The sequence below is a fragment of the Schistocerca gregaria genome, chromosome 3 (genome assembly GCF_023897955.1).
Source record: "Schistocerca gregaria isolate iqSchGreg1 chromosome 3, iqSchGreg1.2, whole genome shotgun sequence".
NCBI lineage: Eukaryota > Metazoa > Arthropoda > Insecta > Orthoptera > Acrididae > Schistocerca > Schistocerca gregaria.
The window spans coordinates 724,941,123-724,956,992 of NC_064922.1; the positions used below are offsets into that span (position 1 = coordinate 724,941,123).

The 15,870-nt window shown below is 43.9% G+C and overlaps 1 protein-coding gene across 3 annotated transcripts in view; it reads left to right on the top strand.

Annotated features, from left to right (window-relative positions):
* Positions 1 to 15,870, top strand: part of LOC126354647 (gem-associated protein 5) — a 330,980-nt gene that overhangs the window by 54,641 nt on the left and 260,469 nt on the right. For all 3 annotated transcript variants that reach the window (XM_050004418.1, XM_050004417.1, XM_050004419.1), the window contains one exon: positions 7,199 to 7,364. In XM_050004418.1, coding sequence (XP_049860375.1) covers positions 7,199 to 7,364 — 166 coding nt within the window. The remainder of the gene's footprint in view (positions 1 to 7,198; positions 7,365 to 15,870) is intronic.

Below are 15,870 nucleotides of genomic sequence, written 5' to 3' on the forward strand. Positions count from 1 at the left end.
CCTATCTCAGTGTACTATTATGAGTACAAAGGACCAACTAAGGTAATTCGAGTTGTACCTTACCAAAGCACTTGTTGTCATGTTGGGTATGAGGTGTATTAGAGCTAGAGCTTACCACATGGCAGCAAGCGGCTTAGTTGAGTGAATGCACCGGCAGTGGGAAGCATCTCTTTGGTACCATGAATCCCAGTGGTGGACAAAGGTGTTGCCCATCATGCTCCTGGGTCTCTGTACATTGGTGAAAGAAGATCTGAAAGCCACAGCTGTGGCAGTTGTATCTGTCCAACCAATATGACTGTCCATAGAGTTCTTCAACAACATGCCAGATGACCACATTGAATGCTCAAACTTTGAATGCAAGCTACATGCACAAATCCCTCAGCTACATCCCATTGCTCTGAAGGTTCAGCAGACCTATCACCCCTATGATTTTTGATGAGCTATGGAGATGTGATTGTTTTTGTACGGCACGACACAGTGCCCAAGCCACCACAGCCACCTTACAGCAGACCTTATTGGATTATCAGTAGGGAGGAAAAGACATTCATGATGGGTACACCAATCACCATCACCATTGACAGGCTCTGAACAGCTTTCAACACCCTGTTCTGTGGTACAGACTCATTCTTGGGCGCACCCACGACAGACTTGACAAATGCACCAGCTGTTCCACCATAGATAATCTGCAGTGGACATAAGAGGATACTGCTGATGACTTAGCAGCAGCAGCCTGTGCAAGACCTGTTGTTACCTGGTCGAGACGACACATCCTATTCAACAAGAAATATCATTTGAAACTGAAGGGGAAGTGGTGAAGTTCAGTGTTCAGTGAAGTGCAGTGCTATGTATGCAATTGATTACTATTTATGTTTACTCTCTGTGCTTTAATTATTCTGTTATTTACATTCCCTGTGTTTAAAAAAAATGGCCGTATTAGTTGCAGAATAGTTTGAAATGTTGTGATATAGTTAATTTATTAAATGTGCAACACTGTGTTTGTATCTGGTTGATTAAACAGGAGGAGGGGAGAGGAATAGATAATATCTGGGTTTACAGTGAAGAGATAAGTACACTTAGGACCACCTTGTACCTAAGGTGATGTACATTATTTGGGAAAATATGTAGGACTATTTAGCTTTGTGGTAAGCAGTTGGTTGGCAGCCTTAAAAATGATTGAACAATCCACATTTTGACGTTGTTCAGCGGCCTCTGAGACAGGTGGGGGATTTTTCATGTTTTTGCTCACTTGAAATAAAATTTCCTGTCTTTATTTCTATCTTTTTTCATTTGAAGTTAAGCTCTATAGATTTTCACTATATTTATAAATTAAAGCAGTATTTATTGTAGTAGTGCATCTGAAAGTTGCCCAAGAATTTGAGTTAATTCAGTCACTTAGCGAATTACTGTAAAAGTTCATATCTAAGACCATTCCCATTCTTATACCTAGGGCCATGGACCGAGATAAAGGGATATTACAGAGCTTGTCAAGACAGTGCGTAATTTTTGCAGCAAATAAAAATATCAGAAAGAACTTTCAATTTATAAATAATTTCAGTGAAAAAAAAACTGATGAAGAGCAAAAAGAGGTGAAGACCTTAGATAGCTGTAATCACGAAAACAGTGAAAGAAAGGGTGTTAGATGGCTTATCTCTAAGAGAAGCTACCAAACAGTATTCGTGTTCCAGAAATACTCTCCAGAAAGACTCATACCATGGAGCTAATTTCAAGTAGGTACATGTGTGTTGCGTCAAAAGATGTACTTAGGAACTGTTTTCATAGAAGAAAAGGAATTTTAACTTGAACAGTATCCCTCGCAATCTGGTAAAACATGGTACAGGTTGTCACATGAAGAGATTAGGAAATATGCTTTTGTGTAGCACTGAATTCCTTGAAAATAAATATTAAAGCTGGAAAGCAATAGTACGCAGACTTCATGAAGTAGCTTAAATATCTTCTTCTTAGGTCTTCAACGATGAGGTTGGTTAGCAGCAGTTCACCAGGAATTTCTGTGTTCGGCCTTCCTCTTGAGAGAAGTACAGGTGGTGCAGCTGGTATCCTCCATGATATGTTTGGTGTATTCTAGTCTCAGTGTGCCTCTAATATTTTTCCCTTCTACTGTCCCTTAAACGATACTTTTCCTGATACCAGCATGTCAACCTAGATATGTCTTTATCTTAAGAAAACCAGGTGCAATAGGTACTGATTTTAATGAAGTTGATTTTCAACTGTTTTTGAAAAATATTCTAAAGTTATGGAAAAACACACATCATTCCAGAACACATCTACAGCATCAGTGAATCAGCCATGTGGATACTTCATATTCAGAAAAGTGTTTGCTCCTGGAACAGGAGCCGAGCAAGTGAGATGCATGTCCTTGGGGGAGGGGGAGAGCTAACCCAATTATCATTTGTGGTGTTAATGAATTTGTGGATTCTGTTTCATCTAGGATTCATTTTCTTCTCCAGGATCACTGGAATCTGCAGATATTATTGGTCATGTTGTGCCCAGTCTTGGTGAAAATGTTTTGACAGTAACAGACAGTTGTGAGACACATGTTATAATAGAGGCAGTAGATATGTCAGAAAAGTGGTTTAATTTCACTCACGTTTCCACCACACTTCATCATTCAGTGTGTGACCCCATCAAAGAGTGTTACAGCTGTGCTCGTAATGAATGACTTCATTTGCATCTAGTATGCCACACACTATTTGTTTTGCTAGAACTTTGGCAAAACTTATCCAAAAGCCTTCATGCCAGGGAATATAATGACTAGTTTTTGAGTAACATGCATTTGGCCAAATAATAGGACATATGTTCACAAACAATGAAGATGAGTTCTGAATTTCAAAGTAACTCTGATAGAACAGTGTCAATGTTCCTAATGAGAAATCATCCTTCAGCAGAAACTGTCATGCTGCCGCATCTAACAAACCCAAAGATCTGCCATCTCGTCCACCGCACAGAGTGCATCAGCTACTGAAGGGAACAGCAACACTACATGTCTTATCCTAAGTAAGCGAGCGAATCTCTTTCTGAAGGCCACACTGAGAAAGGTTAAAAGGGAGGAAGTCCTACAACCAAGTTCAGAATTCTGACTGACACTCTTAAAAAATTACAGATAATCACATAATCATTAGCAAAACAAAATAAGTGGCTTGACAAAGCACATAAGCAGATAATGAATCAGGACATCACTAACAGGAGAAATACTGTTGGGGCTCCAGAAAAGAAAAAGTTGAAATTACAGTTTGATTCTTCAACTTCTAATGAAGGAAATCCAATACTGATTGAGTCTACAAGTTACTGCAGCCGCCAGGAGCAGAAAAAGAAACAGTAAAAACCCAGAACTTCTGGCTAACGAAAATAAAAACAAATTTTGTCATTATGTGGTTGAAATTACAGGCATTCAATGGAACAAACATTCAGTGAAGTATCTGAAACAGGTTTGGTTAAACAGATATATTTTTATGTGAGAAAGAGGAGGTATATGACGCTAGCAGCTACCTCACGGAACTAAAATATTGGATGCCCAATTCACCAGAGTTTATGCTCAATTTCTCTAATAGGTTTCTAAGATTTTAACATTACTCTATAAAACTTGTTAATGTATGTTATTCAGTTAACTTTACCTCAGCCATGTGCAACAATTTGTAAATACAAGCATATTAGCTGCAGCACTGAGCCACTTAGCTCTTTCACTTTTTTCTTTTTAGTATTGTAGTGGTTTTAAGAAAACTTCCAAAATGAAATTTTCACTCTGCAGTGGAGTGTGTGCTGATATGAAACTTCCTGGCAGATTAAAACTGTGTGCCGGACCGAGACTCGAACTCGGGTCCTATGCCTTTTGCAGGCAAGTGCTTTACCAGCTGAGTAACCCAAGCATGACTCACATCCAGTCCTCACAGCTTTAACTTCTGCCAGTGTCTCAAATCCTACCTTCCAAACTTCACAGAAGCTCTCCCGAACATCGCCTGATTACATTTCAGGATTTTTTAATCCCCAGTGTTAATTCATCTTTGTTCCCTAGATTAATTGCCAGTGAGACCAACCCTATCATCACAGAAAGAATTCCCATTCTGTGCCTCAAAACTGATCTTGACCTGAGCATCATCCTCTCACCACATAAAGACCTCATCATAATTGTTGTGGATCACAGTAGCTGTGTAATGAAGGGCCTCTCTCCAGGTGTCCAGCATGTCCACTCGAAAGGCCTGCCTACAAGCCCAGTCTCAGAAATGCAGCATAAACTCCAGTCCCATCTTAAATACCTAGACCCTTCCCCAAACCTAGCCTGACTGTGTTTCCCTCCACATTTCCACTGTTTCATTGACACCCACTTCCTATTTATTTGGCAGTATCTATAGACCAACTTCATATCTTAACTTTGATGTGACCACATTTTATTTGAGTATCAGCACAAACTAAACATCCACAAAGATGCAGAGCTTTTGCCAAACTGTGGCCAAAGGACAGTTAGTTGACTCGACCAAGTTGGGGAGTGTGATGTCAAATGTGATTTGGTTGAGTGCAAATGCTGTTTTACAATCTCTTGTCATTGAACATTTGTAACTTGTTGTCCATTGAGTGAGACCGAGATAAGGCCAATTCAGAAAGGTTTTGCTGCCACCATTGAAGTTTAGGTAACACATAGAACTCATAACAGGAAGATCGATGCACTGAACACCGAGTGAAAAAATATTTGGTATGTATTCCTTGAAATTCTGTGGTTCCTCAGATTCCTTCACATGATGTGTACCACAGAGAATGCTAATATGTGGTTGAATTAAAAGTGCAACTTATGCCAAAAAAACAATTCTTTCTGCAGTTCCAGTGTAACAGCTCATTTGAAAACTGGCTATGGTAACTGACACTCATAAACTTTGCCAGTGAGTTGAATAGTTAAGCCAATTTTGGACCTCGTGTTGAATACTCAGTACTTCATGGACTTTTGTTCCAGCAAATTCCAACTGAATTTCTTACAACCAGTTACAAAAACATGAATAAGAGACAGTGACATTTCTTCAGTTCAGGGGAATTGCTTTGAACTATTCTAATTCCTCAAAGAAACATGAGGTTCCAGTATATTTTATTGCCAGCTAAGATTACAGGTTATGAATACTGATATTATAATCCACAAGACAGACAGGTATTAAGTTTCTTGTGAAGTTTGTAAAAGTACTTGGTCTTATATAGGACAAACTGCTTGCTTGACAGAGGAACCTTGTGTTGAATATGCATTCTTCAGTATAACAAGTCAATGATGGATATTTCTACTGTCCATCTAATGGATTATGCCAATATGGGTTCCTAACTAGAGCTTCAGCCATCCGGTGTTTGCTGTTTAAAGAGCTATAGAATGGGTGAATGGCTTTGGGTTCTCTCTCATAACAAATCAAACTATTTTACCTGTCTTAAGAGTCATGGAGCTCTGTTCAAATGGCAGCATTCATTATTATCCCTCTGTGGCATTTTCAGTTAAGTTAATCTCAATTCATGTGTGATTATGTATGTGCACTTCATGGATCTCAAGGTTCAACCCACTTTGAACTGTCTGGACAGAACACAAAGTAACTGTCTGGTTTGTGAAGCACTGAGTATATATGTCTACTAAAAATCTTACTGAATACTAGAAGATTGTTTCATTCCTTCAGTCATGGTTCTAGAAGAATCTGATGTCATTTGCCTATGCTTTGATTTTGTTGCTCATTTGCTCCTAGCATCTACAGTTATTGGGAGACATACAGATTGTTACCAGAGGATTTATACTGTACGTATGATAGACATGATCTAAACGTTCTTTGGGGCAATTTTAATGGCATCTACTGTTATCTTTCAGTGCATGATCTGCTGCTTGAAATGACTGTTGAAGTTCTTTTATCCTCTTTGCTATCTGCAGACTTAATTATATGACCTGCACACTTTCCTCAATTGATATCATTGTGTAAACGGACAAGTGCCTTTTGGGCAGTGGAAAGAAAGTTGAAATATTTTTCCAGGTAATTGAACCCTCAAAGAACAGGGGAGAACAACCAGATTCAAAAACAAGGGTAAACAGTTCACAGTTTTTTGTTAGAGTTCCACAGCCGGGCCATTCCTAGACACTCTCTACCATTTCATCTGATCAAATTAGTCCTGGAAGCTGTGGTTCAAAATTTAGTATGTATGGAATGTCAGCTTAGTGATTTTTTAAATGTATGGTTTCCTTGCAGCAGCAAGTAAACAAGTGGTAATGTACTGCTGAACGATGTGATACAAGTTCTTCTAACATAATGCTATAATATGGTTTGTTTATGTATTTTGCGAGACTTAGCATTTACATGACATTTATTAATGGAAATAAAAGATTAAAGTTTTCTTTTTTGATAGGAAAAATTCGTAACACTGAAATGCCCATGGTGAAATCTTAGAGGTAGCATGATGCATTAACAAAAATTTTAATTGTTTTCAACCAAATACCAGAAGAAACCTTCAACCACTCTTAGCCACATAATTTAAAGCTTCTCATATGAAAGGTTATGCGTGCATACATTTATTAAGTGTCACTTTGTGAGCCAGGTTTTGCTTACTGACGGAAGGTGCACTAAATTTGTAATTATTGTGTGGTATCCATGTGAAACACAAATCAAAAGTTGTTTATAATTTTATTTTAGTAGTGAAATCACTTCAGTACTCTACAAAATTATAATGCAGATGAACTTCAGCATAGATTCTTTTCTGCTAACATTATAACACAATTTGTCTTAGAAAGATTTCTGGCTTCAGACTTGATCATGGGTGCCTTTCGTTGTGAAAACTTAGTTTGATTTGTGAAGTGTCATTGGTAATATACTCTGTGAAAGGCAGGGATCTGGGTTCAGGTTTATAATTTTCCCTGTTTTGAACTATAAGCAAACCTAAAATTGTTCCTGCTGCACTATTAATTGAAATGGATGTGTAGATCCAGATTGAAAAAATACTGCTCATAATAAACTTAAAATTACTGTGTCAGTATTTGTTTTATGGGATTCTTTTTTTAGTTGTTATTCTAATGCTTATGTAGTATCATAGAATACATAGTAGTTGTTGCATTTGTGAGTCATTGATAAACATGCCTTTCATAATCATTCTGTACAATTTGTGTCTTACAGTATTCACTGTTTTTTAATTATTTCTTTTAATATAATGATTGTATACTGCATAAATGTATCTTCTGTTTTAGTTAAAACTGAGGCCAACCATTGTGAAAAAGGCCACATTGTATGGACAGCAGCACAAGATAGACACATCATTGGTTGTGATCTACATACAGGAAAAGTTGCTTTTGATATAGCCACCATGGGTGGATTTGTATATTGTCTTGCTGTGTCACCCCTTGACAATAACAGGTATGGTAAATTTGAAGTTCAAAATATTCTCTCCCCCCCTCTCTCTCTCCCCCTCTTTCTACCCCCTCTCTAAGCCGTCTACCCCCTCTCTAAGCCCTCTCCCCCCTCTCTAAGCCCTCTCCCCCCTCTCTAAGCCCTCTCCCCCCTCTCTAAGCCCTCTCCCCCTCCCCCTATCTAACCCCTCTCCCTCCCTCCTGCCCCTCTCCCCCTTTCTAACCCCTCTCCCTCCCTCCTGCCCCTCTCCCCCTTTCTAACCCTTCTCCCCCTTTCTAACCCCTCTCCCCCTTTCTAACCCCTCTCCCCCACTCTGTCCCCTCTCCACCCCCTCTCCCCACTCTACCCCCTCTCTACCCTCTCTCCCCACTCTACCCCCTCTCCCCCTCTCTAACCCTCTCTGCCTCTCCTCCCTATCTCTTCCCTCTCACCACATATCTCCCCCGCTCACCCCATATCTCCCCCGCTCACCCCATATCTCCCCCTCTCACCCCATATCTCCCCCGCTCACCCCATATCTCCCCCTCTCACCCCATATCTCCCCCTCTCACACCAGGACAATATTATGGAAATGGAAGAGGACGTAGATGAAGATGAAATGGGAGATACGATACTGCGTGAAGAGTTTGACAGAGCACTTAAAGACCCGCGTCGAAACAAGGCCCACGGAGTAGACAACATTCCATTGGAACTACTAACGGCCTTGGGAGAGCCAGTCCTGACAAAACTCTACCATCTGGTGAGCAAGATGTATGAGACAGGCGAAATACCCTCAGACTTCAAGAAGAATATAATAATTCCAATCCCAAAGAAAGCAGGTGTTGACAGATGTGAAAATTACCGAACTATCAGTTTAATAAGTCACAGCTGCAAAATACTAACGCGAATTCTTTACAGACGAATTGAAAAACTAGTAGAAGCCGACCTCGGCGAAGATCAGTTTGGATTCCGTAGAAATGTTGGAACACGTGAGGCAATACTGTCACTACGACTTATCTTAGAAGCTAGATTAAGGAAAGGCAAACCTACGTTTCTAGCATTTGTAGACTTAGAGAAAGCTTTTGACAATGTTGATAGGAATACTCTCTTTCAAATTCTAAAGGTAGCAGGGGTAAAATACAGGGAGCGACAGGCTATTTACAATTTGTACACAAACCCCTCCCTTGCCCCCCTCCCCATCCCTTGCCCCCTCCCCCTCCCTTGCCCCCACTCCCCCTCCCTTGCCCCCACTCCCCCTCCCTTGCCCCCACTCCCCCCTCCCTTGCCCCCACTCCCCCCTCCCTTGCCCCCACTCCCCCTCCCTTGCCCCCACTCCCCCTCCCTTGCCCCCACTCCCCCCTCCCTTGCCCCCACTCCCCCCTGCCTTGCCCCCACTCCCCCCTGCCTTGCCCCCACTCCCCCCTGCCTTGCCCCCACTCCCCCCTGCCTTGCCACCACTCCCCCCTGCCTTGCCACCACTCCCCCCTGCCTTGCCCCCACTCCCCCCTCCCTTGCCCCCACTCCCCCCTCCCTTGCCCCCACTCCCCCCTCCCTTGCCCCCACTCCCCCCTCCCTTGCCCCCACCCCCCCTTGCCCCCACTCCCCCCCTCCCTTGCCCCCACTCCCCCCCTCCCTTGCCCCCACTCCCCCCCTCCCTTGCCCCCGCTCCCCCCTCCCTTGCTCCCGCTCCCCCCTCCCTTGCCACCGCTCCCCCCTCCCTTGCCACCGCTCCCCCCTCCCTTGCCACCGCTCCCCCTCCCTTGCCACCGCTCCCCCTCCCTTGCCCCCGCTCCCCCTCCCTTGCCCCCGCTCCCCCTCCCTTGCCCCCGCTCCCCCTCCCTTGCCCCCGCTCCCCCTCCCTTGCCCCCGCTCCCCCTCCCTTGCCCCCGCTCCCCCTCCCTTGCCCCCGCTCCCCCTCCCTTGCCCCCGCTCCCCCCTGCCTTGCCCCCGCTCCCCCCTGCCTTGCCCCCACTCCCCCCTGCCTTGCCCCCACTCCCCCGTCCCTTGCCCCCACTCCCCCCCTCCCTTGCCCCCACTCCCCCCCTCCCTTGCCCCCGCTCCCCCCTCCCTTGCTCCCGCTCCCCCCTCCCTTGCCACCGCTCCCCCCTCCCTTGCCACCGCTCCCCCCTCCCTTGCCACCGCTCCCCCTCCCTTGCCACCGCTCCCCCTCCCTTGCCCCCGCTCCCCCTCCCTTGCCCCCGCTCCCCCTCCCTTGCCCCCGCTCCCCCTCCCTTGCCCCCGCTCCCCCTCCCTTGCCCCCGCTCCCCCTCCCTTGCCCCCGCTCCCCCTCCCTTGCCCCCGCTCCCCCTCCCTTGCCCCCGCTCCCCCTCCCTTGCCCCCGCTCCCCCTCCCTTGCCCCCGCTCCCCCTCCCTTGCCCCCGCTCCCCCTCCCTTGCCCCCGCTCCCCCTCCCTTGCCCCCGCTCCCCCCTGCCTTGCCCCCGCTCCCCCCTGCCTTGCCCCCACTCCCCCCTGCCTTGCCCCCACTCCCCCGTCCCTTGCCCCCACTCCCCCCTCCCTTGCCCCCACTCCCCCGTCCCTTGCCCCCACTCCCCCCTCCCTTGCCCCCACTCCCCCCTGCCTTGCCCCCACTCCCCCCTGCCTTGCCCCCACTCCCCCCTGCCTTGCCCCCACTCCCCCCTGCCTTGCCCCCACTCCCCCCTGCCTTGCCCCCACTCCCCCCTGCCTTGCCCCCACTCCCCCCTGCCTTGCCCCCACTCCCCCCTGCCTTGCCCCCACTCCCCCCTGCCTTGCCTCCCCCTCCCCCTCCCTTGCCTCCCCCTCCCCCTGCCTTGCCTCCCCCTCCCCCTGCCTTGCCTCCCCCTCCCCCTGCCTTGCCCCCACTCCCCCTCTCTTGCCCCCACTCCCCCTCCCTTGCCACCACCCTTGCCCCCTCCCCCCTCTCTTGCCCCCACTCCCCCTCCCGCTCCCTTGCCCCCACTCCCCCTCCCGCTGCCTTGCCCCCACTCCCCCCTGCCTTGCCTCCCCCTCCCCCTCCCTTGCCTCCCCCTCCCTTGCCTCCCCCTCCCCCTGCCTTGCCTCCCCCTCCCCCTGCCTTGCCTCCCCCTCCCCCTGCCTTGCCCCCACTCCCCCTCTCTTGCCCCCACTCCCCCTCTCTTGCCCCCACTCCCCCTCTCTTGCCCCCACTCCCCCTCTCTTGCCCCCACTCCCCCTCCCTTGCCACCACCCTTGCCCCCTCCCCCCTCTCTTGCCCCCACTCCCCCTCCCGCTCCCTTGCCCCCACTCCCCCTCCCGCTGCCTTGCCCCCACTCCCCCTCCCTTGCCACCACTCCCCCTCCCGCTCCCTTGCCTCCCCCTCCCGCTCCCTTGCCTCCCCCTCCCGCTTCCTTGCCTCCCCCTCCCGCTCCCTTGGCCACCTCAGCCCCCTTTCTAAGTTTGTCTTTCTAAACATGACAAAATATGTATTGGTTGCATATTTTCATTATTTATATAGTGAATGACACAGTTGTAGACTTTTCAACAACATTGATTATGATGAACGAAGTAAAGTCAAACATTTTTATCTGCCATACAGTTATCAGTTACAGTTTTGTCATTAGCTGAACCTAGTACAGAATTCAGATAACCTTTATTAGATAGTAAACAAATCCCAAGTATTTTTATACTTTTTATGTACATATATTACAATATATACTGTGATATTGCATGAGGGCTAAGGCCTTATACATAACTTTGGTCACTTGGAAAGTTAATTCTCAAATTTTATGTTTCCCTGCATTTTACACTAATTTTTTTAAGTCTCTTGAAAAGTGTGAAAACAGTTTATTCAATTTTCTAGCTGTGTGTTAAGTTTTGCGTTCAACTGTAGTTCACCTCATTCCATCTGTTCTGCTACCGCACTGTTTTCAGTATTACTGTCTCTCAAAATTTTAAACATTAAGGGTGTATACGACCTGGTACAACCGGGAGATCTAGGAAAAACTCGGGAATTTTTTCATCCGGGAAAAACCCAGGAATTTTTCGTTGTTTTAGTTTTCAGTTAATTTTTTGTAATTTTAACTGGTAAGAATCAATACTCTAACAAAGGATATTACTGTATCCTGCTACTGCAGACTAATAGTGCAACAATAAGACATGAACGAGAAAAAAATGTAAGTAAAACGTAAATTGCAAAGGAAATGTGCCATATACAACAACAAAACACACTGTTCGTACGAGCATTTGCCAAGAGCAAAATGTGTCGAAGGAAGACTATGCAATGCATTATAACAACAAATTACCTCCGATGAGTGTGACGTAATGACTGCACCACTATCTTAGTATTGCCCCAGTTCAGAAATATTGTAGATCCGAGGCTGATGCGCAGAGCAGTCTGAGTTATAGTGGGGAAGTGTGTAGTCTCTACGTGACCCGTGTTTACATTTAGTGTTTTTGCTGTTTCCTCTTCGTTTACTGCTCTCACGTCATATGAAAACAAAACGGATTTCTGTGGTCGGGAGCTACCAAGTGAATTAAAATACATTCCCATAATTATGGAAGGCTAATATACGTTATTAGTTTCAGATTTTGTTTTACTTCCACTTCTCTGACAGCTGTGCATTAATTGCCTTATAGAACAATTAAGTTACATTTTTGTCGGTTCGCTAAAGAAATTTGGTTATTATCAATCTTTTACGCTGAGGCAGTCAATGTGTTTGAAACAAAGTGTTTAGTTCCACGCTATTGGCTAATTTCAACTGCTCACTGCATTTCAGGTGCAGGTTTTCATCTTCTAGCACGTATGGCATTATGCCATAAGAAACCATCAAAAATGAGTTATACAATATTGGTACTCCAAGTAAATTTACATCCCAAAACCCACACTGAAAAGCTTAATATCAGGTCGAGGGGCCTACTTCATTGAGAATCTGGACATACGAATGTGCTCTTTAAATATGCACTTTAAATTTGTCATTTTAGTGTGGTTCACGAAATTCTGATGCTCTTGGATTATCCTCTGATATCTTTTTTTTTTTTTTTCTTTTATGATATAATATAAGATCTTTTAATGTTTTACACGTATGAACATATGGGCTTCCTGTGTCATAGCAGCTGCCAAAGCGCGGTGTCGCCTGTTATCTGGCGCACTCTGACGACTACTGAAACGAACCTATTTCTAACAGGTCATGGGAAAATATTGCGAATGGTGGTTTGAAAAGCGTTACTTTCAAAGTAAATTTCCTTTTATGCAAATTGAACTGTGTGCCAGAATGTACGATGAATTTCGTAAATCACATAGCGTTCACGATGAGCCATTTAGAAGTATTTCGAGCTCAGAAGATCAGACATTCATGTCGTTATTATGAGCAAATTGATGTATAGCTATGGGAAGCTCTCTCTCCTCTGCAGTAGCTAATATATTTGTGGAAAATTTTGAGGACAAGTCACTGGACTCGGCAAGAAATGTACTGGCACATTTATGTGATATATCCTAAAGTGTAACACACGCAAAAAATATCAACATTATATGTGAAAGCTTAGTTTCTCTTGCAGCTTATTAACCTTAGAGACCAATATTATATGTGAAAGCTTTTTATTTCTTGTGGCAACACTATGTATATTAATTTAAAACATTAACTTTTCCTGTTTGTGTATCCGCACTAATTAACAGTGATGTTGCTATTAGCTGACTACATCACGTGTTCTGTGGTCTGAATATCCGCTGTCATCAGCTGGCGGGATCTCGTGACATGAGCTATGACTGGCTTACAAAAGCGTATCGCAATCTTGATTACAGTGGTTCGGAAAGTAACATGCTGTGTTTGGTGGAATTCAAATTTATACTTTCGTAATATATGCAGTGTACATTTTACTGCATATCAAAAATCTTTCCAAAAGGAATTTTCTTCCCTGACTTTTGTTTTCTAAAGTGCCGGGAAATTCTATGCCTGTGTGTAAAAACATAACTATTCAAAGGATTGATAAGTTTTACAGTTCCAAGGGAAAATATACTGTTACTTAATAACACGGAAAAAGTGTGTTTTCATCCAGGAGAAAGTCGATTTTTAACCAGGAAATCCGGGAAAAATCCGGACATTTTTTTCCTTGTCCGCATATACACCCTGACATTTTTCTTCTTCTAATCCTTTTAAACACTTATTCTCTTAAATATTTTAAACATATTTAGGAAACCTTCCTTCTCACCTGTTTATTTAGTTTCAAGTGCCTTTGTTTTCCAATAACAAATATTTACAAGACAATCATCATGTTTCCTTAAGACATTATACACATAGCAGTGTTTGATAGCTAAGCTCACAAATGCCTATTTGTTTTGAGCTGGTATGGATTGTTTCCTGTCTTCTGTTGATTCCTCCACTCCTAGTAGCAGCCCTAGTTACACAGGGCACACTGTATCTTAGGGTAGATCACTTGATTGGGAGAAGTGCCGTGTAACAGAAATGCATGTGGGAAAATAATATCCTGGCTTGTATGGTTGATGGGACTGAATGTAATGGAAAGAGGAAGATTTGGGTGGGAAAGTGTTAGTATATATTGCACTGGGGGTAGCATGTGTTGGTAAGTGCAGATGCAAGTTAGGGATCTTCTGGGAGAAATGTCAAGACGAAAGAAGAAATATGGGGAGAATGTAAAAGATACAGAGGAGGAAGAGATAGCCAAAGATTACAGTGGTTTATTTAAGTGGTTTAAGAATGTAACAGTTAAAGTTGAGAGGCTGATGCAGGAGCTGAAGATTGGACTAGCTCTTCCATATACATATTGCCTATGAAGTTGGGACAATGACAGTTTTTTTTTGCGTGGGTAGTGACAGGGGGGATGGGAAGGATTGTGGGAAGGATATTCCTCATTTCACTGGACAATAGTGAAAGCCTTGTTGGAGGATCGGATCTAGTTGTACCAATCTGAAACTTTCCCATGACGTCCCAAGTTTAAATGTTGCTGAAATAGACACTAGGTAGCAATAACAGTGTTGTTATTCTTGAAATAACTTTCAACAGCAATAGCACGATGCCGTTCTCTCCAGTGCTGCATATCACTGCCACACTCGAAAAGGCAGCTCATTAGTACATGAATGTGGTACGAGCTGGTGTGCATTCCTGCAGTATGTCATGGTACCATGGAAGTCAGATTACGCAATGAATGCTGCCGCACCCTGTACTTGTGTGTTGTTTGAATGCACTGGTAATAAATCTAGCAGCCCACCTCTGTACTGCTTCAATGTCTTACTTTAATCTTACTTTGTTCGTATTCCAGACATGAGGAGCAGTATTCAAGAATAGGTTGCACCAGTGCCCTATTTGCAGTCTCCCTTACAGATAAACCACACTTTCCCAAAATTCTCAGAATGCTTGTTCCATTTCATATCACTTTTCAGTGTTAAGCCCAGATATTTAAATAACATGACTGTGTCAAGCAGGACTCTACTAATACTGTATCAGAACATTAAGGGTTTGTTTTTCCAACTCATCCTTATCAACTCACATTTGTCTACATTTAGACCCAGCTGCCATTTGTCACTCCAACTAGAAATTTTGTCTATCAAGGAGAAGCCACAACGTTTCTTGGAATTGCCAGAGTAGTGCACCTTACTACTTGCACATCATGTTGTTTTAATGGCCTACTAAAGGTGTACAAAGTTTGAACTAAATCTGTGATCCCAACATCATGGCCTCCCCTTGTAAACCATCTTGTATCCTCCTACAAACACTCGACTTTCACACTTTCCAATACACCACAGCGTCATTAGCAAACAACTACAGATTGTACCGATTTTGTCTGCCAGGTCATGTATGTATGTAGAAAACAACAATAGTACCATCACACTTCCCTGGAGCATTCCTGACAGTAATCTTGGCTCTTGTAAACACTCGCCATTAGAGATTAGATTATATTAGACTAGTACTTGTTACATAAATCATTAATATGACACTTCATAATGATGTGGAACGTGTCAGGTTAATAAAAGGTGTCTATAAAAGATATTACATTACGCAAAATATTACATGACACTTTTTCTTTGTTATTTCTTTTTTTGTTGGGGGGGGGGGGATTACCCACTTACTATATTCAAAAATTCATCTAATGACTAGAAGGAGTTGCCCCTCAGAAATTCTTTTAATTTCCTTTTAAATGCTATATGGCTATCTGTCACCAGACTTTTGATGCTATTAGGTAAGTGACCAGAGACTTTTGTGGCAGCATAATTTACCCCCTTCTGAGCCAAAGTTAGATTTAACCTTGAGGAGTGAAGATCATCCTTTCTCCTACTTTTGTAGCCATGTACACTGCTATTACTTTTGAATTCGTTCAGATTGTCAATAACAAATTTCATAAGGGAATATATATAAAATATAGAAAGAAGCTTCCACATGGGAAAAATATATTAAAAACAAAGATTCCAAGACTTACCAAGCGGGAAAGCGCCGGCAGACAGGCACATGAACAAAACACACAAACACACACACAGAGTTACTAGCTTTCGCAACCGATGGTTGCTTCTTCAGGAAGGAGAGGGAAAGACGAAAGGATGTGGGTTTTAAGGGAGAGGGTAAGGAGTCATTCCAATTCCGGGAGCGG